This window comes from Anser brachyrhynchus (genome assembly GCF_964034855.1).
Source record: "Anser brachyrhynchus genome assembly, chromosome: 3".
In the NCBI taxonomy this organism is placed as follows: domain Eukaryota; kingdom Metazoa; phylum Chordata; class Aves; order Anseriformes; family Anatidae; genus Anser; species Anser brachyrhynchus.
The window spans coordinates 20,059,242-20,081,598 of NC_137696.1; the positions used below are offsets into that span (position 1 = coordinate 20,059,242).

Consider the following 22,357-nt stretch of genomic DNA (forward strand, 5'->3'; position numbering starts at 1 on the left):
TGACCCGTTACTGCTTATATAGGCTGAGCCTAGTACTAGGAAGAGCCACAAACTTAGTGGCATTCATTTAATTTCTGATAAACATTTTATCTGTTCAGATGTAGGTGTTTTTGTTTTGTTTTGTTTTGTTTTCCTGGAAATTACCTACCTGTTTACAAATTCAGCAGTAGAGTTGTTGCAGCTGGGGTGGTGGAAAGACGTGTAAGGCAATGCTTATAAATGGAGTTCACATTTTTTGTTAAACCGGTCGAATATGTTACTTAAAACAATTGTTTGAATTCAAAGAAAACCTCGAATTTGTGCCCAAACAAATGTTTTGCCAAAAAAAATTTTGTCTGCCTTCTCCAGCTACTGTAGGTGGTCTGATAAAACTGTCATTTCAACATATAGGCCTTACCTCATCTAAAGTTTAGTACCTCCCAGATTTTGTGACGAATAGCAATATAACTAAGATTACGTGGCAACTAATGTAAAATGCTCAATTTCTTTATTTTTTCCCCAAAATGTTCTGTTCTTCTCTTCCTTTACATTTTCTTTTGATGAACAATGAAAGGGTTTTATAATTCAGTTACTAAATGTCAGTTATATAAAAATATAGTGACGTGCATTGCTTCCTTTTTCTATTGCAATTCTCTTAAGCTTATACATATTTTTACCTATAGTTTATTTCTATGCAAATACCCACTTTTGACTATATATTACTTATTCTATAACTAAACATTGTGTTAAGATTTTCTTCTATTACTTTAGAGATTATATGTGGTTTTAAATCATATGTGAGCTACTCAGGTCCATAACAAGCTATTAGATGATATCTAGCTGAGCAATAAATGTTTCAACTGAAAGATTGATACTGCAACTGAAATTTATTGTATTAGATTACAGGCTTTTGATGTGTTGGTATTTGGTATACTTCATATACGTGCTTAAGAAAGACCTCATAATGTCAATATTTATGTCAACTTCCTTGCCAAAAAAGGGAAGTTTTGCATTTGCACAAATTATCATACAGTATCTGTAAAAACAGAGTGACTCTACTGGCTATATAAGAGCAGAACTTTATTATCAATCCCATAATGCAGTTGACAACTAGAAAAATAAGGCAGTGAAAAAATAAAATAAGATGAATAAATCTTTGAACAATTGTATTAAAATTATATATTATAGCTAAGCAATTTTTAGAGATCATGGTGTAGTGCTTGTTTCATGCAACACAAACAGAACCTTGTGCCACTAACCTCCCCTAAAATCATATTAAGTGGAATTCAGTCATTAACTGAATATGTACCACCACTAGTTCACCTTGTTATGATGACTTTCATTTTTGTTCTGTTTGTAAAGAATTTAGACATTTTTGACTTCTTATGCTGTCTGAACTTAATAGGATTGTTGAGAAGCCTATCCTCACCTGTTTTTCTCTGTGCTGTTCCAAAGTGAGTCGGAGAGTCATGCATCCTCCAGCCTTCCTTGACCTGAGCCACCAAGACTCCAGAAGCCATGTAAAAGGCTTGGTACAGCACTGAGCTGTATCATGGCATATTAGTTTTCTGTTGCTGCTCTGTTGACATGCACTCAGTTGCATGTCTTCTTAAGCGTATCTAGCTTTTTCTTGGATAGAGCAAAACATGGACTGAGGACTTCCTTGACTCTCTGTACTTCTTCACATCATAATACATCCTAGGTGAGGGCAACTTGTTCGAAAAGCTCACTGCTGGATTTGAACTGAGATAATTTAGGGGGTTTACACAGAATCAGGGAATAAAGTCAGTCCTTGGCTATCTACAAATAGCAACTAAACAATTTAAGCCAAACAGACTCTAATTTCTATTATTTCAGTGAAAACCAAAAAGTAATTGGAGATTGTACGTCTCACCTATAGTAGAAATCTCAGTTGAATTAAATCTGATCAGAATCACACTCAGTGGAGTTTCACCAGTTAAGGAGAAAGAGGCCAGAGACCTAAGGAGAAGAATTTTCAAAAATGTCTATGATTTGTCTACATCTATACTTAATAAATTCAGTAGAAAACTATGACAATCTCTAAAAAAGCTAAATTTAATGAGAATTAAGAAGTTTTAAGAAAAATTCCATAGTTCTGTACTAATATAAGTGAAAATTTGGACTATTCTCTCTAAATGTACATCGTAACAATATCTTTCCACCAAGAATGACTCCCCATAAAAGATTTGAAAAAGATATGTAAACAGTCTCATCAGAATTAATTGTTCCTGTGAAGTAACAGTGCTGTGCACAAAACTTTTAACATACTCTTTTAACTCTATGGTACTTTATATTTCCATGACTGTAATAGTATGCCAAGCTACTTAAAAATAAAAGAAAATTTGAATTATCCAGTCTCCTTTAAAATCTTTTAATTAACCAACATAGTTTGCACTGATATGCGTCTTTCCTGATACTCCAAACCTTCCATAACCCTGTCACTCTTAATTGCTTGAAGGTAACTTTCTAACTTCACTTCAGGAACCACCCAGCGCAATTAAGTATCGGTAGAACATTGAAACTGTGCAGTGAACTGGGAAATTCAGGAGCACAAAGGAGAAAACTTTCATAGGAATTGAGCCTGGACAATGGACCATGGAATTTGCTGCAAAGTGGCACTTTCATCATTCTTTTAATGATTTTCATGCATACTAACCTGATATCAAAATATCTTTTTCTTTCAGGCATAGGAGGAAGGAAAGCAATTAAATCTCTTTATTGGAATCATTTACTCTACTGAAAGAAGTAACATCAGCTATATTTATTTGTTTGCTGTTGATACCCACACTAATTTTATGATGAGTACACACACACATATCATTTAAAGTCTCCTTTTGTAACATGTTAATGTGATTTAGAGACTCCAGTACATCTTGTTGCCTGCTTAAAGTGGAGCTTTATTCCTAAGAAAGGGAAATGTCTGGACTGATTCACTGGTACCTCCTAAAGCTTTAGAGAGGCAACCTCAGATAACTGTGATGTTGGCATTACAGAATTGACTTGACTAGGCTCTTTATATTGGTACTGGGGATGGGGGTGAGGTGTGATTTGGGGCAGAAAAGGAATGGTGAGGAAATAAAATCTGCTGGGTCTAAACCCTTTCATCTGTCTTTATTTAGACAGAGAATAGGCTATTGAGAAAGCAAAATTTAGCAGTAAGTGAGTATAGGCCAGTAAATTTTTACTGTAATTACCCATACTTACCAAGTTTGGCCTGTGTTTAATACCACAAGCTATTGTTAGCCCATTTTCAGAAGGAGTATACACCCAAAGGGAAGGAGATTAAATTTCCTCCTGTGACCATTAATGTGCTTCTGAATTGGAACTGGAAACCCTAGCAGAATGATTTCTGACAGGCTATACAGATAATTATATAAGCCCACTCTCACTCTATAGCAACACCTTTGTAGGATTAAAAATAATTTGCCTGATTTCCCTGTTCAATCACCCTGAATATCTGTATTAAGAAGAACTTGGATTATATCACGAAGGTGCTAGATAAGCACTTTCCCTCTCAAAAGGGCATCGCAGACATTTTGCTAGTAATACAAGGAGCTGGTCCTTTGGTATTTTCAGTTAATGACTGTGCTTAAGAACTTGGTCTTATGAGGTACTACACTTAGTATTTGCACAAGTCCTTAAGGAATCTTCAGAAAATCACCAAGCTCAGTTACAGGCAAATCACCTTTGAAAACTAATTTTGCAAGCACATGAGATACAATTTTCTTAAATGACTATCCTTGTGATTTTACTATTGAACCTGTGCAAAACAACGTGTAAGTTAAATTTAGAGCCAAATGCTTTTTTGGCAATGCTGTTTTCACTGTGAAAAGATGCGTAATTTAAATGGATGTATGATATTATTAGTATTAACTGTGGCTACTGACTAGTCATATAGTTTTCAAGTTTAGTAGAGTTATTTAGGAGTTATTATGTTGAACTGTAACACTGGTGAATATTTACATCACCACAAGGATGATGTGAGAGGTCACAAAATTCTTATTCTATTTTAATTTTAATCTACATATCTGAACATCCCCAGATCACTGTGGTACAGGTGTTGGACAAGTTATGTTCTCATTTCACCTGAATACTTGTGCAGACTATAAATTTTGGAGGTACCTGAAGGTGCTTACATCAATATGAACCTTCAAACACAGCTGTGTCTGTTTTAGTCATGAACTGATTTTTGTGTGTGTGACTTTTGGCACTGTAGTCCTCTGCAATAAATTATTCAAATAAGGATCCTGTCCATTCTTGTAACTGTATAAGGTTTGGAAGAAGACTTAGACCTCATAAAAAAACATATAAAAGTATCTGAGTGCAGGATTGGAGCAACAAAGGTAATCTTGGAAACTCATAATTTATGACTTTTGTACTACATATTTTTCTGTATAGGAGATACACATTCATATCTATCCATACATCATATATTAGACTAAGAAAAAGATCTATGGCGAGTCTATATTCTGAACATTAACATAGAGCCACCTGAGCCCCACTGTTAGTCTACTGCTACATATCCCCTCAGAGCAAAGAAAGGAGCTGTTTAGACAACTGTGAAGAATTCCTCTATTCCTACTGAAACTATTAAGAAGCACAGAATACGTAGAGTAAAACACCAATTCTAAAAGGACAAATTCCTCTACAATTTTTAATGGCATATACACATTTAACATACACACGTGTCTGCATTCAGAATATATGTGCAAATGCAGATAGATAAAAGTGCCCTGAAACCATTCAGTTTTGCTATGCTTCATACGTTACCTCTCAGAAATGCCAGTATCTCAAGTTTTCAATAATGAAAATATATAATAAAAATGACTGCCATATCTGCATCCATAAATCACTATTATGTGTCATTTATTTTCTCTTCCAGGAAAATACATGCATTTGATTTTTATTCATTGTTCTAAACTAGATGAGAGACTTGTACCTTGCATTGTTCCTGAAATGGATAGTCCTGTTAAAGAAACTGGTTTTCAAAAGTTCTGTTCTTATTGAGCTGTTATGGAAGTAATACAAAAGTGTAATTAATATTTTCCTTTTCAGAACACCTACAAGATTTGTATAAGCTCTGTATCTTTTAATAAGTACATATAACTCTCAAAAATGTACACATATCTAGGTCATGCTAATTACCCACCTTGGGAGGCAAGAATGTGCCTATACTTCTCTACCTAGTTGGTGTACTCTTGAGAACAAAGTCGGAAGAGCAGGCTTTAGAAAAACTAAAAGTACACTTCCTAGGATCTTAGTCACTAAACTGCTTAAAAAGAAGGTCTCTTATGTTGACAGCCTGTAATTTGTATTATGCAGGAAATAAGACTAGATAATCAAAAACAACCCTTCTGGCCTTGAAGCCTATGAATCACATATAATGGAGAAATTACTGTGGTAATGTAAGAAAATTGTCAGACTTCAAAACCAGCAGACTCATTTTACTAGGAATAATTTTATCATATTTCTTACATAGATGAAATTATGTATCACCGAGTCCCCCAAAACACCAAATCAGGCTGTAACATTCCTTATGGACTAACCGGAACAAATATGCAAAGCATTCTCTTAAGTAGGAACCTAAAATGAAAACTGAAACATTCATAGAGGAACCTCCAACATGCATGAAAGTATGCATCAAAAGTCATCGATCTTTCTCAAAGTTCTGTCTAGCTCTTCCACAAATAAATTCAACATTTTGGTGTAATCAACATTTTGGTCTTTTCAGTAAATTATATTGAATACTATGTGTAATCTAAATTTCAAGAAAATTATGTCATTCAACATTTTCATTCTACACAGACTCACATAACACATTTAAATAGTGTGTGGGGGTCTTCCAGAAATGAGGTTACCGTGTTACACAGTGCTTGCTATGCCAGCTAAAGCTGGGCGAAACATTTTTGTCAATTATTTGTGTGCCCACATCAGTGCAGCAAAACTGGAGCTGTTCATTTTGTTCTATGATAAAGGGAAAAATGCCTATGCAAAGCTGACAAATTAAACAAGGAACAGAAATTGTGATCTAATCCATAAAATTAAAAAAAAAAAACAACAAAAAACAAAAAACAGAGGCTAAAGCAGTCCATAAGAATGCTATGAGTTAGGCAGAAGAAAGATACCAGCTTCTTAGGACACAGGGATTTAATTTAAAGACTGAACCCAGTCTTCTAATATTTAGTTTCTCTTTGAACCTCACAATTCAATTGTATATTCGCTGTGAGTTAAATAGTCTTGTTAGCTGCAGTATGCTCACACAAAAGGAGAGGGTGGAATTATAGGCTGTTTTAGTGAAGGACTTATTATTCTACATCAGAATGATCTTTATTCATGAAGACTTCAAATACTTCATTAATCTTCAGTTTTACTGTAGCCAGGAAGAGATCCTGCTATTTGCTAAAATTAAAGAAGACAAATGGGAGTTTGCAGTTTCTCCATGAACACATGAAAAAAGCAGGGTTTATTTAATTCAGTAAAGTTAGAATATTTCTAGTCAAAACTTTTCCCTGATAATACATGTCAACCATCAGAAAGGAGGAGGAATGCTGATTGCCAAGGTACACATCATTACTAATGTCCAGTTTCACACCTTGTAGGTCAACTGACATTGGGTTTTTAACATCCTGTTATTGATTAACAATTCATTAATATAATGGGTGAAATATATTGACAGACAGCTGAGTGTGTGCCACTGGGAAGAATACAGTAGCTTTATCACTTGGACAAAAACAAAACAAAACAAACCCTATCTGCTACAAGTTTCTTATTTTATTCTCTAATTATTCAATATATAATATGGAAGCAGCTCTGTGTGTAGTAAATAGGAGGCCTTCTCTTCACCACATCTATCTTCATCTTTTAATCCACCTCTGGCCCTCCTAATGAAGCTGGAACTTATCCATCAGTACACTTTCTCTTTGGGAAAAGCCATAAGCAAGTGGGAAACAGGACACTCAGTCTGCTCTCTTAAAAAAATCCTGAACACAATTTTTTCACATCTATGGAATGTGTTCAAACTGTACCAGTGCCACCCAGATGACCAGATTTCAAATATATGTCCATAGTTCCTACTGTGCTGCTGTACGGCGAGTTTGCCGACTTCAGATGCTCTGTGAGCAGCTTTCTGCTTGGGTTCAATGTCATCTTTCCCAACTTGCAGCATCTGTTATTTTCAGATAATTAATTTAGTAGAATTGTTTCAGAAGGGGCATATTGAAATGTCACTACAGGGATGCTATCATATTTTTGAAAGCTGAGATACAGAAATTGACAGCAAATACAAACAAACAGAAACCTTCTAGCAGCTACAATTAGATCATTCTATTATTTACATTGGCTAGTAATATTCACCTTCACATAAATGAATGCATGGGAAGAAAAAAAAAATCAACCTGTTTTCCTTCATATTTGCAATATATAAGATATATATATAGGTTTATTTTATCTTTTGTTGCCTCTGTTTTCTCAGAGTCTCTGTTTAGCAGGAGAATGGATGAATCCCTCTTCTAAGCCCTGGTATATTCATGGTTGCAGAACATCTGCCATTGTGCTGAGGGACAGAGAGAAACCTAACTCGCAGTTGAAGCATGAACCTTACACTTTGAAGTATGGTTTTCAATGACTGTTTTGCTCTTATTGCATCTACTGACGTTCAGCGGGTGTTTGTTTATCAGTGAAGAGCGGTCACGACTATTGCCATGGCTAGTCATGTTGTTCATGCTGAAAAAAAGTTTTTCTGTACACTAGAATCTCTGACTTTGATTCAAAAACAAGATTCCTTTATTTTTAGGAGCTCTGAGTGGAGCCCCTTGGAGTACTTATTTGAGCTTATTGAAGGGGTTTTGTCTGTAAATAGGCATTCAGAAGAAATACAGATACATGGTACTGCCAATGAATATGGTTTTGGAAGAGAATTTTTATCAGTAGTAACACAGAGGAAAGAAGAGAAAACTTTGAACCATGTTGCTGGGTAAATTACATTGTGTATCCTTACCTAGATTAGCATTTCTATTCTGCATTTTAGTTTTCTTTATGGTTATGTTTGGGCTATTTTTCCTTTTGCCTTGTTTTGTGTTTCTTTTTTTCTTTCTTTTTTTTTTTCTTTCTTTTTTTCTTTTTTTTTCTTTTTTTTTCTTTTTTTTTCTTTTTTTCCAAAGTGAGTAATGATCGGGGTTTCTATGGTCTAAGAAAAAAACCACTGCGTGTGTGGAGACAGACAAAACATTAATTGGATTACAGGGGGACTTAATTATCATTCACTGAAAGTATTTAGTTATTCTATGATCAAGACAACGGTGTGAATATGGACTGAGAGGAAGTCTTTTTTTTGTTTTTTCCTTATCCTAAGTAAAAACCTCAGGGAATATGAGAAGGGTGAGTAAAGCTGACAAACTTCACTAAAACTTGATGAATTTCTCATTCCTGTTTCCTGAAGGACAGGGTATTTCATTGTTGTATGACAACGTATCTTTCTTTTCTGAAGTACTTTGCTGACTAAATGCATGTGGCATGATGCAAGATGCTTGTGCTGTGAGAGGACAGAAGTTTGGCACAAGGTAGTAAGGGGAGCACTTCCTGGGTTACTTGACCAAAACTTTCCCCTGAAAAGCTAAGAAATTAAGTGCAAAATTATACAGGGAAATTTAGTAGCCCAATATAAATATGTTAGAAGATAAATATGTTGGAAACAAAATATGTTTCTAGACAGATTTGAAAATTGCTTCTGTTTGTAAAGTCTCAGTGATGCCATGAAGAGCTACAGAAATACACACATAAAAGTTGTATTATTCCATTATTTTCTCCTACTGCCTTCCCACAAATAAGAGAAATGTAGGGTAGCTGCACCAAAAGCTTTAAAAACCCGTAGTTCTTCTTCTTTTTCCTTTTTTTTTTCTTTTATTTTTTTTTCTTCCCAAGTTATCTTATTTTCTGTTAGGACTGACAAGTCTTTAATAAAACCAACCATCCATCCACTTTGTTAGAGGATGAAAAGTTCAGAAGTAACAGAAAGGGAACTGGGAAGAGCTGTCAGTATGGGAGTGGACCACAATTTAGAAGTGCAAAACCTGGACCTGGCAATCCTTCAATATCCCAGTATCCTTGCTTGGGTTCAGAACATAACGAAAACTGCTGGAGAGACATGGAAGATCTGCCTAGTGCAAGCTACCTACTTCTTCATTTAATCTTTTAAAAGAAGAACACTGCTTATGCATATTGGTCACTTTTGATATATGATCAGAGTTTAACAATGCTTTACTTTTGTCAAGACATTTCAACTCCAATGCTTTTATATCTCCAATTCATAACTGACTTGATAACAAAACTATTTATATTAATTTCATAACAATATTTTTGGGGGAGAGGAAGGGGGTTCCTTCAGCCATCCTCTTCCCCTCAGTGCTATATTTTAACTCTGAAATATTTCTGAAACTAATACTAAATATATAGGCTTGATAGCATCATCACAGGTATATCAGCAAAGAATCTTTTCAAATATAATGAATTAAAGAGAACTGTCTATCATGCATACTTTCAGACCAGTTGAGAAGAAGGATATTTTGAAGTAGGTCTATATCTAGACAGAAAGGTTAATGAAGACAAAAATCCAAGACCTCCAAGTCTTAAGCATAGGCCTATTTGGCCTATTGGCCTAACCAGATTAGGTCCATGGGCAAGATTAAGTAGCAGAGTGCACTCATGCCATCCAGGAGTTGACAGTAGTAGTAAAAGAGATAAAAAGCATAAAAAGTCAGAAGAGAAAAAAATTGCTATGCCTGATTCTACAAGCTAGAAAGAGATGAGGTTAAACTGTTTTTGACTTCCTTCCTTTAAACAGAGCTTCTGTCCATTTCCACCAAAATTTTCATGAGGTTTTGTATAGCTTAACCTTAAATAAAGGAAAATAGTCAAAATAAAATCTGACTCTCCAAAACATAATCATTAGATATGTATTCAGATAGCTTTCTAAAAGTATGAAGGTACCTAAGTCTAACATGTGGGGTTAGGTATCTGGTTAGGTCTATATGTCTATACCGAAACCACAGTATTAAAAGCATAAAGACCTTGAGGGGCACAAATGCTTCAAATCTCAATATTTTCATAACGGTGGAAAAGAAGAGAATGTAGAAGAAAAAGGGAATGGGTAGAGCATATGTTATGCCATAAAATAATGTGTTTTAATTTAATGTCCAAGTATTTATATTCCTTTAAATAAAGGCATTGAATTTTTATATCCAAACATGGATAATGCCAAACAAACAAACAAAAACAACTCTTGATATTTTACGTCTAAAAACTTTATGAGGAATTGGTATATAAATGTACAAATGTTACTTACAGGCATTAAAATGTCTACTGATCTGAAACAGAAGTAGTACTATTTAAGAACTACTTTTTGTATAAATCCAGGAGTGATGGCTATGTAAAGTGACTCTAGAACACAATACAGCATGCTGAATGTGTTTAAAATTTATCAGCAAGCTCTCTTTAGTTATCAAGCTGGAGAACAGTTATCCTATTCATTATTGACATCTCCCAGAATTCTTTCAATGGTTTTGTGCAAATAGCTTGTCAGCCTTTTGGCAAATAGGGGTGATTTCAGTAAAATTTTTTAAATTCTTCAAATTGAATTATACATCCAAAGGCAGCCAGACTTTCTTACTATTAATTTTAAAGAAAAAAAAATCCTTTGGTAGTAAAGGCTTTACAAGGTGGACCTAAGCATTGTAATACTAGTAGAGATCTAACTTAACTACTAAAGAGACTGTACCAGCGAGAATTTACAATGCTTGGCTTAGCATGCAGGGTTGTTCTACAATACATGTGAAAATACTAAGTGCCTTTGTGTGCTGGGAGAATGTTAGTGCTGGAAATGCCTGTATCTGTGAAGAAGTTGATGAGCAAAGGTCTAAACTGTGGTTATTGCAGCCTAGGTTGTGAATATGCAAAGATCTAAATTTTGGCATTGAACACAAAAATGCTAAGAAGGTACGGCTGTGGCCATAGTCCTGAGTGTGCTTTGTTAGCTTTTGTTTGTTCTCTTTGAATTCAAATCTGTTAAAACATTTTATTTCAAAGTAGCTTAAAAATGCACCTATAATTTTAATGGCACTTCGTTATGGACTATTAACCTGAATTATAGAAACACATTTAAATGTGAGATATATTATGATTTGATTAGTATATAAATAGTGGAGAAGGTCTTTATTAGGGCTCTGACCTCTCGTTACTCATCTGCTGAGAGTCTGGAAAGAATTCCTAAAATAATGAAGATTACAGCAATATGTGAAATATTTACATCATGGCTAAAACCAAAGCTGGGAATAACACTGGGCAGTAGCATGAAGCCTTGAGCAGAGTCACTGCCAGGTTGACCCACCACAGACAGCAGAACCACCAGAGTGACTGTATGATCTTGCATACTCAATCTTTTATTGTGACTGAGACACATTCAGAAAAGATTTAAGGTTTGGATCAGCCAAGATTATGTGGTGTGTAAAATTACTTCCCTTCCAGTACTCAGAAGTTCAGGACTCGTCTGCTATTATAAAACCAATAAAAGTGTGAAAATTGAAGTTTGCTGAATAAGGTGCTATGCAGTGCATTTAGTCTGGCATATCATATTGTAAACAAAAATTTGAGGTTTTGCTTTAGCTGTCAAATGTAGCCTTCTGCAAGTGGAGAAAGGTGAGCTTCTAGAATTACAGATCAGCTTGTAATGACTTAATGATACTTTCCTGAAGAAAATCCTGTTAGTAAAGGGGATTGGGGGAAAATGTCTTAAAAATCTACTGATGATTTGCATATGGATTATATTATCAAATGGCAGCTAATATATATATTTAATATTGTAATTCCACCTCTTATTATTAAACTATTTATGTCATCTAGTTTTCAGTGGTCTTAAAGAAAAAAAGCACACACTGCTGTGAGCTGATGGTCAATAAGTGGTTATAATTCATTACCTGTCATATATGGAAATAGAGACAGAAGAAAAGCCAGTATTGTTTTCATTATTTTACGTCTTTTTACTCTGGTAGAAGTGCAGGCAAAGATATGTCAAGCAGTAAGTCCATTGTGGTCAAGAGCTGAAAGAGGCTATCAAAGGTAGACCAGTAATTTTGAGAGGCATCTTTCTTCTAAGCAGACATTTTCAACTGGCAGAAGTTCCCGAAGAGTGTTGTTGCTACCTCTGTGATGAAGTTTTGGTAGAGCTGCTGCTGGGATGCCAATGCATGAAACTCACTACCCTTGCACCAGGATTTTTTTTTTTTGTATGCCATCTCTTGGGAATAACAACTGTTTGCTCTAAATTTATAAGGGAGATCAGTTTTGGCTGTGGCATTGTTTATTATAAAAGGATTGGATATAATTGTATAAAAGCCAATCTTGTGCCATGAAACCAGATATTATGTCAGCTACTAATCTGCTCATGTGGTAAACTGTGAGTGCTGTGTTTAACACTGAATTACTTGTAAAAAAAAGTAAGAAAAAGAAAGCACCTGCTCTCCTTCTTCCAGTCCACAAATAGTATTGGCAAGCTCGTATGGTAGAAATCTGTTTCGTGTTCAGAGTGATGGTAATGAAAAGGGTCATCAATATAGATAATATTAGCATTGATTTTATATATATATATATATCTTTTTTTCATTTGCAGTATTGCTTTGCCATGACCTTGTTTTATTATGCATTGCTCTTCTCCACTGCTGAGATATGAAAATATATGTCCTTCAATATAAGCCTTGAAATAGCCAATAGCTGCTAAAGGAATATTTTTAGCTTAGGGCTAAGACTGTAAGACTTTGGGCTCTGGTATGTTATGTCATGAAAGAATACATTAAGCTGTGGGATAATCTAGAAAAATGTGTAGTTTTTAAATGTTTGTTATAAATTGATTTATCATTATCTATGTAATGAAGCGGTAATTGAATAGTATAAAACTCAGTCACTAATTTTTGTTTACATAAATGCCTTTTTAGTGGAATTATTTCAGGAAATAAATTCTTTTTTGAAATGAATAAATTTATATTTACAGTCAGATTACTTTTTTTATAACTAACACATAGCAACCTTTATTTACAGAAAAGAAAGTCTCAGACTACGACCTCGGTATATTTGCATCCTGAACACTTCAAAATGTACACAACAGATATATCAGAACATTAAATATATTGAAATTTTATTTCTGAGCTTTATGGAGTAGACTTAACTCTACTTTAAATGAATAATCTGTCTGTAATCTTATTTATTGGTTAAATACTCTAAAGCAATATCCTAGCCTTACTGAAGTCCATGGCAAAACTCCTATTAATTAAAATGAGGTTTGTTGTTCACTGTTATTATTTTTAATGTTATGGATTATATGGATTTAAAAACCACGTATATTATAAATTTTCTCTTTATTTTTTCATATGTGAAGTATGTAACAAGAAAATTGCTGTTTAGCAGTTACAGTATTTGCAAAAGCATGCACAAACTGCCCTAGTAACAAAAACACAGTAGGTCACAAATTTATGTTAGAGAAAGTAGATGATTTTGTGGAATTATTAAGTTCAGCAAGTTATATAAATTATTTCTTAATCAAAGACACTAAGAAGTTATTGTTAATTACTCTATTCAAATCAGAATGCAGATAAAGATACAATATTATATTACTTAAAATACAGCTTTAATATTGACAATACAGAGATGAAATTGCTTTTAGAGCTGGGAATATGTTCTTGTTAAGATGAAGTTTCTCAGAGTTAGCTGACTCTTGGTTCTGGTTATCTATTATTCTTTTCCTGAAAGCAGCTGCAGTCAACCAAGAAGGGCTTTGGTGTATAATGCAAGGAAAAACATAGGTGTGCTAAGCAAGTTTTCAATGGTCCAGTTTTGGTTGCTATAAACTAAAAAGCTTTAACTATGACTTTTAATCTGAATAACTTGTATCCTTTTTTTTTAAAAAAAAGTATATATATATATATATATTCTGTAAAGAGATGATGTCAAGAAGAAGAAATATGTTATTTATAAGATGTCTGAGCAGTTTAATATTATAATATGGGAATAATGAAATGAGTTTTAGGTCTTGCAACCCAAAGCCAAGTTACTATATTTGATGTTTTCATCTTTCCCATTTAGATTTTCTATGGAGAAGGAACAGCAAAACTTTGATAAATGTGGGTGGGTCTTTGTTCACAATTCACATCTGCTTCAACATGAAATCTTAGCAGTGGCATTAGGCACATGTGAGCAGTAATAAGGCTTTCAAGATATTTTCTATGAAAGGAGGGAAAGCTGCAGTTGTAGTTTACGGACTTTTTGTATTCTTTAATTTGTGTGTGATTTTTTTTCAATGTTGATTGAGACTTTTAACACTGAGATCTTAGCTACATATTTACAAAACCCTGTGTTTATGTGAACAATTAGAAGGCAAGCGGGGTGAATCTAAGAGCAAGACAGCTAACAGGTATATTTTATGGAACATTGTACTATTTCATGAACTCTATCAAGAGATAATTCAACGCCAGCTGAATTTAGAGCCACCTCAAAGACACTTAAGACAAATTATGTGAAGATGAATGTCCCATTACTGCATCCAGGGATTCATGTGAAGAAGTGCTTCTTCAGAGAGGCCTTTCTCTGTTGTACTGTAATGTAAAGTGGTGCCAGGAAGCCCATATGTCTGCTGGAATAAGTATCAGGAAACTGGCTACAACAGTACTTTTTTTTAACTATTATTATTATTATTATTATTATTATTATTTTTGGTCATCAGAATCCTTTGAAAGGGTACAGCAAAGCTGGAAAATTGCTGTCTTGTGCTTACAACACATTTCTGTCTGGTTGTTGGGTTTGTTTGTTCGTTTGTTTTCTGCCTAATGAAGTTACTTGGAATTCAAAAGTGCTTAGATGAGGAGATGGATCTGCAGATAATTTTGACTTTCTGTCCTTATTAAGATCATATGCTATATTTATTATGAAAGTACACCTGTACCTTTCATAGTCTACTTATTATCAAAACCTCAGTTCTATTTGAACAGGTTATTTCTGAAGAATGTAAATTCTATTGCTGACATTACAAAGACATTTGCTCAAGATACATGCCTAATAGTCATACTAACCTAGGAAAAAAATCTTTGAAATCAAGCCACATCAGGTTGTATAATTCTATTATTGAATCCATACCTGAGTTACACTTATACCCCGATATGAGGAGAAAAAAAAATATATATAAAAAAATGTTCTTTTTATGGTGCAGTTTCGTGAGGTTACTTGTGGACTTTGCTTACATTCACTAAGCCAGCATTGTGCATGTTCTGAAATCCTAAAGGTCATTTAAATCATTTAAAATACCTTTGTCTAGACTTAAACAAATTGAAAGGAGAAAAAAAAAAAAAAGGCATTAGGAAAATAAGAACTTCAACATAGTATTTTGAAAGTTTTTGATTTGTTGGAATTTGCATAGTTTCATTTCATTCCTGGACGTTTTGTTTTGTATGCTGTTTCAAAATAACAAATGACATTTGAGGAAAAAAAAAGAGACATCAGCCTCTGTACAAAAAATCTATTACAGTTTTTTTTTTTTTCTCCATGTGTGGTTCATAGAGATGGAAAAAAAGTTATTGATGCAGGCAAGAGATCAATAGGAAGAGTCATTCACAATTAGACATTCGGTAGAAAATAACATGAATGGAATTAACCTGGAGCACTTGAGGCAGTTTGCCTGGTAACCTTGCTCTCAAACATGTTTTAAGTTTAATAAACTACATTTATGTGGAAAAAAGGGAGTCTTGAGAATTACTAATGACATGCTCTCTAGGTTGCACTGTAATTCTGTTTGTAATCAATTATTAGTATAGCTTTTATGCTTTCAGATTATAGGGGTTTATTTCAAAAGGCAATGGTCATACTGCTTTTATTAGTTTTACTTCTAAAGGTCATGTCATAGTTGTCAAAAATTAGCACTGATCTTAGGATTAATATATTAAAAATGTATTTAAAATACAATGTGGGGAAAGCTGATATTGTTGCTTTCCCTATGGTAATTTAAGGTTGTGAAGTTTTACTGATTAAACCCTTCATTTTAATTTTAAACATTTGCATTTAAAAGGTAACTTCTTTGACTGGTAATAAATGAGGCATTGGTTATATTTAATAACTCCTATGCCTTGTGGTGTCACAGCAGACCCAAAAGATAGCACATGCTGTCACATTTGGAATGATAGATTTTATAAAACTTCATTGCATAAAGATGAACTCTTTTGTGTTACCTTGCAAGGTTGCCATGGTGATAGAGCACTGCTTCATGGGAATTTCACTTTTCTGGTAATGTTAGATACTGAACCCAAAGCTGCTTCTTTCGATAGTTCTTAAATCTCACTTTTAATATGATATCAATTTGCAAAAACTTATGATTCATCTTTTGTATCTCTGTTTTCTCAGAAATACCTTCTTTGGTGCTGTCAAAGCTAAAGCACTAAACATGTTAACTTACCAGATGCTGAACACAGTAGACAGTCTAAGCATTATTTTACTTTATGGTTTATGCCACTGGTCAATTTAGGATATGTTTTGCAAGTCTGTACTTTCTCAAAGAAAGATTTCAGGTATTTGTAGCCTATGGAAATGTTTTTATGATGGGAAATCATCAAAATCAATATGTTGCAGAGGGATAAATTCTGTATATTCATTTTTATGATTTTTTTTAACAAAATCAATTTAAATATTAAATGTATGGAAAATAGTTACAGCTTTGTTTTTATTTCTACAGAGAAAACCACACTTTTGGTGGAGTTATCACTTATTTCTCTGTAATATGTGATGTATTTTTATTATCCTGTATAAATGAGAAATCAAAGGGAAACTTCAGTTGATTCTGACATTTATAAGCCAGTCATTTTCTTCATCTTTACAAATAAAACTGACTGACACGGAAACCCTTACTCTTTGCCATAAGCACACATTTCTGAACGCTTGGCTGTAGATGAATCAGCCAGGACTATAATATATAGAGGATACATCCAACTCCTGGACATATGGCAGAAAGTATATACGGGAATGTAAATCATACCATTTGGTATCCAGTCAGAGTTATCTAGCTATGCTAATGAAATTCATGCAACAGGAATATTTTTCGGGAGGAAGGATCTCTTGCTGTTTTCAAATGAAAACAGCTAAAATAAAATGCTTTCCTGAGGAAAGTGCTGGAAATTATTCTACATGTTCTTTCGCCCCATTCATATTGAATGCTCACCCAGCGTGCTGCTGTGTTTGTTCAGAGTAGCTAGTAGAGAGACTGGCAAACATTTCACAAATGACTGAGCCAACTGAGAGCGGGTGTTGGAGGATGTGAGAGCCTCTTCCTGCGTTCCTCTATGTGGGTAAAGATGGCAACGTGTGCAGAGTGATAATTAAACAGACTTTCCTTCTGTTCCTGTCTCCCATTTGAAGTTATCTTGGAACAGAAAGATCAAAATGGCCAGAAAAGTGATGTCTAGGGAGGAATTCAATGAAACGAGGGAAGATTTTTTCTTCTACTTTACTAGCAAAGATTTAAGCAAATAGATCACAGAAAAATCTATTCCTTCAAAAATTAGTGTTTAAATTTCTTTGAAGGTGTGTCTTTGTGCTAGAAAAATCCTTTGCTGTATGTATATTTACATACTCTCCTCCTTTTGCTAAAATACGTGCTGATAAGATTTACATGGATCTGACCCTTTTTCTTGCTGTCCTTCTCCCTAAAATGAAATAGCTTTTCAAATGTTTGCATCGTGATGCTTCCTTGAAGAGTTAAAAGCTACTCAGCAGGCAGCATGCTCGATATTCATATTTTGTAAATAAAGACTAGGAACTTCATAAAATATCTCTTTGCAAGGTGTGGGATTTTTTGTTTTGTTTTGTCTTGTGAAGTGATACTAGATGTCAGAATGTGCTGTGGTCTCATCAGAGTTTCAACTTATTTTCCTGTTCCCTAAATAGTAGGAGATTTTCTTACTAATTTTCTAAAAAGCAAATTTAAACTAAAATATCAAAAGTGAGTATGTTCTTATGGAAGCTGTTAAACTAAACTAGCATTACTTCTGTTTTCATATGTAGTAAGTAATAACAACAGGCTTCAACATTTTGCTCCAAAGCATTACTATATTTGAGAATGCAATAAGATTTCAGCATAACTTCTATAAAATTCATAATTGGTAATAGAGTTCATTGCTATACTTAAAACACATCTTCATTATTGACAGTGCTGCTAGAGGGGAAGGGAAAAGCTGGTGAAGAAAACTTTGAAAAGGTCTAACACCCATATTGCTGTGTTTAGTCTAAATGATGGCGATAATTCCTCATTTTATGCAAATATTCAGCTATATATAGACCCTCATGTTCCAAAACACCTGTTGATTAAGAGAGGAGTTTGTCCTGGCAGTCTGCTAAAACATTGATACCAGATCTCTCTCCCTCAGAGATGAAACATTCCCCTGATTAATATTTTCAACATATGGAATGTATATGACATTTTATCTTGGATCCAAGGTTATTTTGCCAAATGCTGCCCCTAGCCACGTACATAAAAGGTAGTTCCCAGTAGTTCCCAATTGTGAGAAGTGCAAGGGACTTTTTTTTTTTTTTCCTAGTTGGCCCATGCTATCCACTTTGGTGATCCTACTGAAGTCAGATCCTGAGCTTCCTTCATCTTCACAATATATAAGCCACCCATCAGCAGCAGAAAATCTGTTGCTATTGGCAATTCAGTTCTGTCTGATGAGTATATAGGCAAATGTACAATACCGCAAGCCAGAGAGAGAAGATATATTTTTTTAATTTTTTTTAAATCAGCAGTTCCTTACTCTCATAAAATATTCCTAACCTAATTTTTTAACAGTAGCATTTTTTTCCATATAAATGAGTAGTAGAAAAATCCCTCTCACTGCAGTTACAAGCTATACCCAGGAATCATGCAATACTATCACTGTAAATAAAATACAATTAAATAGTATGCAAAAGTTTAAATGTCCCAGTAAAATATTTTTTTTTTATTTTGCTGTGCTCACTCACTGAAGTGTGTACATGAGTTCTCACCCTTTTGTCTCCATCCCTGTAATAAGGATGTCATTCTTTTCAAAAATAATTATTTTACCCCATGACTGATAAGCTGCATACCAATTTTACTTCGAAGTTTTACAATAAGCGGGTCTTTCAGTTTGCACATGCTGACAGGAGTCTTGTGACAGGAATGTAGTGGGATACTGGTAGATACCTCTTACAGGTAGCACTAAGTTGCAGGGCTTTTTCATTGCACTTTAAGAACTCTGTGCTATTGATGCATTTATTTTTTTAAAAATATGACTTACTAATGGACCTTAAGAAACCTGCACAAGTACTCTCATGGCTGTAGAAGAAAAAAGATGAGAATAAAAAAATCAGATTTAGATCTCTCTGTAAATTAATGTTTTCTTCAAGTATGTTTCTGAGCATGGCTTAGAAAGTAATCCATCACCTCACAGGAGAGACAAAATTTGTCTCCTCTTTCTCACGTAAACTTAAAATTACATCTGAACAGTGCAGTTGAGTCAGAAAGGAGCTGGCTTTTAAAGTTGTTTCAGACATGATTATTTTATGAAACTTTTTGTAGTTGTTGTGTTTTGACTTTGATCTGAAGTGAGAAGTTTTGACATAGTCAGTTTATGAATTGCTCTGAAAAGTGATTGTATTAAAAAATTAGAAAAGCCAATGAAAACAGTAGGGTTTATTTTTTGTTTTTACTGGTAATGGATGCTTATATACTGTGATGCAAAAAGGAATAAAAAATAATAGCCATTTAAACATAGGATCATCTTAAATTGTTGAAAAAACTTCTACAGACAGATTTTTATGTCAGTGTTTTGAGTTGAATTTTCAAAAACCTATGTTACTTGTAGGATAATAACTGCAGCTTCACCAACATACAATGTCTAAGGATCCGATCTTTTTTTTTCCCCTGCTTGCATTTCTATTCCATATCAATAACACTTAGACTAAGGTTGATCTGTCTCAACTTCTACTGTATATTGAATTATAAGAACATTTTTTGTTATTTATTTAAATGTATCATTTACAGTGAAGGTAAGAACTTCACACAAGCACTCTCATCGTAGAAGTTCATGTAGACAAGAGTAAATACACATCTTTGGCTTCTATATACTTTCATATATTTTTTCTGCTTAGCTTGCTCTGGTTCATGAGGATTTGAACAAAGATGAATGCTTCAGGTATGTTACAGAGGACCCTGAAAACTGTACCATCTTGCTCCAGTGAGCTTTAGATTAGGTAGGTTCTTTAAGTGCTGACATGTCTTTGGACTTCATGAGAAGTAGGCCAAGGAGACCAACTGAAATAGTTCTGCTGGTTCTTTAATGAGTAATGTACATAGTAAAGTAATGTAGAATCAGCATATTGTAGGCCCAAAACAGAGCAACAAAATTTAAAATCTTTAAATTTGCTCTGTGTCTTTCTGATCAAAATATAATTTCCACTCCACAGGGAATTCTGGTTTTCAAAACCTTTTTTTCATCTCGTGGAAACTGGGATTTAAGAATTTCCTGTGACCCATTCTGTTAATGTTGGCCATTACTGAAATAGTGTTGATGTGAGATTCATTGAATCTTAATCAAAAAAGGATATAAATCTGGATGCAATCTGCAGTCTTCTTGAGCATGTATCTTCACAAGCACTACATGCTTAATTTTGAATATCATATCTGCCACAGGGACTTACCTCATCACATTGCATTTTAGAATGGGCTTCTACATTTGTAGAACACATTTGTAAAATGTACCCTGGGCAAAGAAAGCTGCTAGTATACTAGGAAATGCAGTACAATATTATATATGTTAGACATTTTTTAACAGAATATTGACAGTACTTTCTTGAAGACTCTGATTTCTGGATTGGAATTTAAAATGAAGTCAAGCAAGCTGTGGCCTAGAACAAGTCACCTAAGTATCCATTATGGCTAGGTAACAGAAAGAGTCCTGAGAAGTCATTTAGAGTATGCAAAACTAACTCATGAATCTTCATGGTTTTTTTTTAGATCATGAAACTCAATATGCAGTAAGAAATGGAGAGTTATATTCTGTTTAACACTGATTCACATTCAAAGGACAATCAAGGGAAGATCAAAAATGGAAGCAAAAGATATCCTTAAACTGATTAAGTTAGCCTTCTAGGGAAGGAAGGTGGCTTTCTAATCTTGTATTCTTTCCTTCCCCTTGAAAGATGTTTATTTATTTTTGTTATAAGATGATACTTTTGCTGTACTGCTTTGTTGTATTATTTATATTTTTAGTAAATATTGTTATTCTTAATTGTATTAGTATAAATTTAGTTATATTTCATTACTGTTCATAATAACTGAGAGAATATAAACATTATAATTTTCTAATCTATCTTTTCATGAATATGGAAAGATGTATGGCTTCCTTTCTACAGTGAAAAAAGTATGTGGGCCATTTGACTCCTGTCTGTAAATGTGAGACATATGAGACAGCAGTCATATTTGTGGAGTAATAAATATTCTTTCTTAGCAATAAATGCGTGTGCTCTAGTGTATTTAGGATATCATTAAAGTGAGTTTTTGTTGGTATAACACAATAACAAAAGCAGTAGATTAATGTGACACTGCCTCTCATTTTATGGCAAGCAAGAATTTCCACCTAACTATAACCAATATTCTGTTGCCTTCTGATTGCTTATAATTGCTGATGCAGTTACATCGAGCTTGTTTTCCAAGAACAAGTATGCTCTTTATTTCCCATCTTGGTCACACTGAAAATCAGAGCAGAGACTTCCTCCCTTCCTCCAAATGAAATCGAACTGAAGCATACAAGGACAAAAAGAAAACAGCAGTCAGTTTTTCAAGATCTTTATGCCCTGAAATAATTAATTGTATGTTTTACTTATATCTAACTACAAAAATAGAAAGTAATACAATGTGTTTTTTTTGTTTTTTTTTTTTTTTTGGTAGTGCAAAAAATACATTGAGGTCATTACAGATTCTTTCAAGGAAAGGTATATGTTAGTTCTTACCTGTGTGGAACATAGTTATGCTGATTTCTTGGCAGATATCTTCATTGATTCCTGTTTAAAAAAAAAAAAAAATCTAAAAACCTCCACCCCATAATATGATCCTATGATTTGAAAAAAAAATGTAGTGGCATAGATTTTTTATTTTATATGCTAAGATGCTGAAGGAAACTTGCAGAGTTTCCCTGTTAGCTTAATCAACAGATGATATAGCCAGCTGCACAGCTACTTCTAATAAAAAGAATTTGAATTGACCATGACATACAAGTACATTATTCAATTGTCTAAGAGCCTGTTTGCATTAACATCTACCTTA

At 33.9% G+C, this 22,357-nt stretch overlaps 1 protein-coding gene across 33 annotated transcripts in view; it reads left to right on the top strand.

Annotated features, from left to right (window-relative positions):
* Positions 1 to 22,357, top strand: part of NRXN1 (neurexin 1) — a 725,132-nt gene that overhangs the window by 82,721 nt on the left and 620,054 nt on the right. For 2 of the 33 annotated variants that reach the window (XM_080583925.1, XM_080583929.1), the window contains one exon: positions 2,685 to 7,444. The exons of 29 other annotated variants lie outside the window; for them this stretch is intronic. In XM_080583925.1, the coding sequence (XP_080440051.1) occupies positions 2,685 to 2,740 (56 nt within the window). In that variant the 3' untranslated portion in view covers positions 2,741 to 7,444. 2 more of the 33 variants (XM_080583923.1, XM_080583924.1) reach the window with 1 other exon arrangement.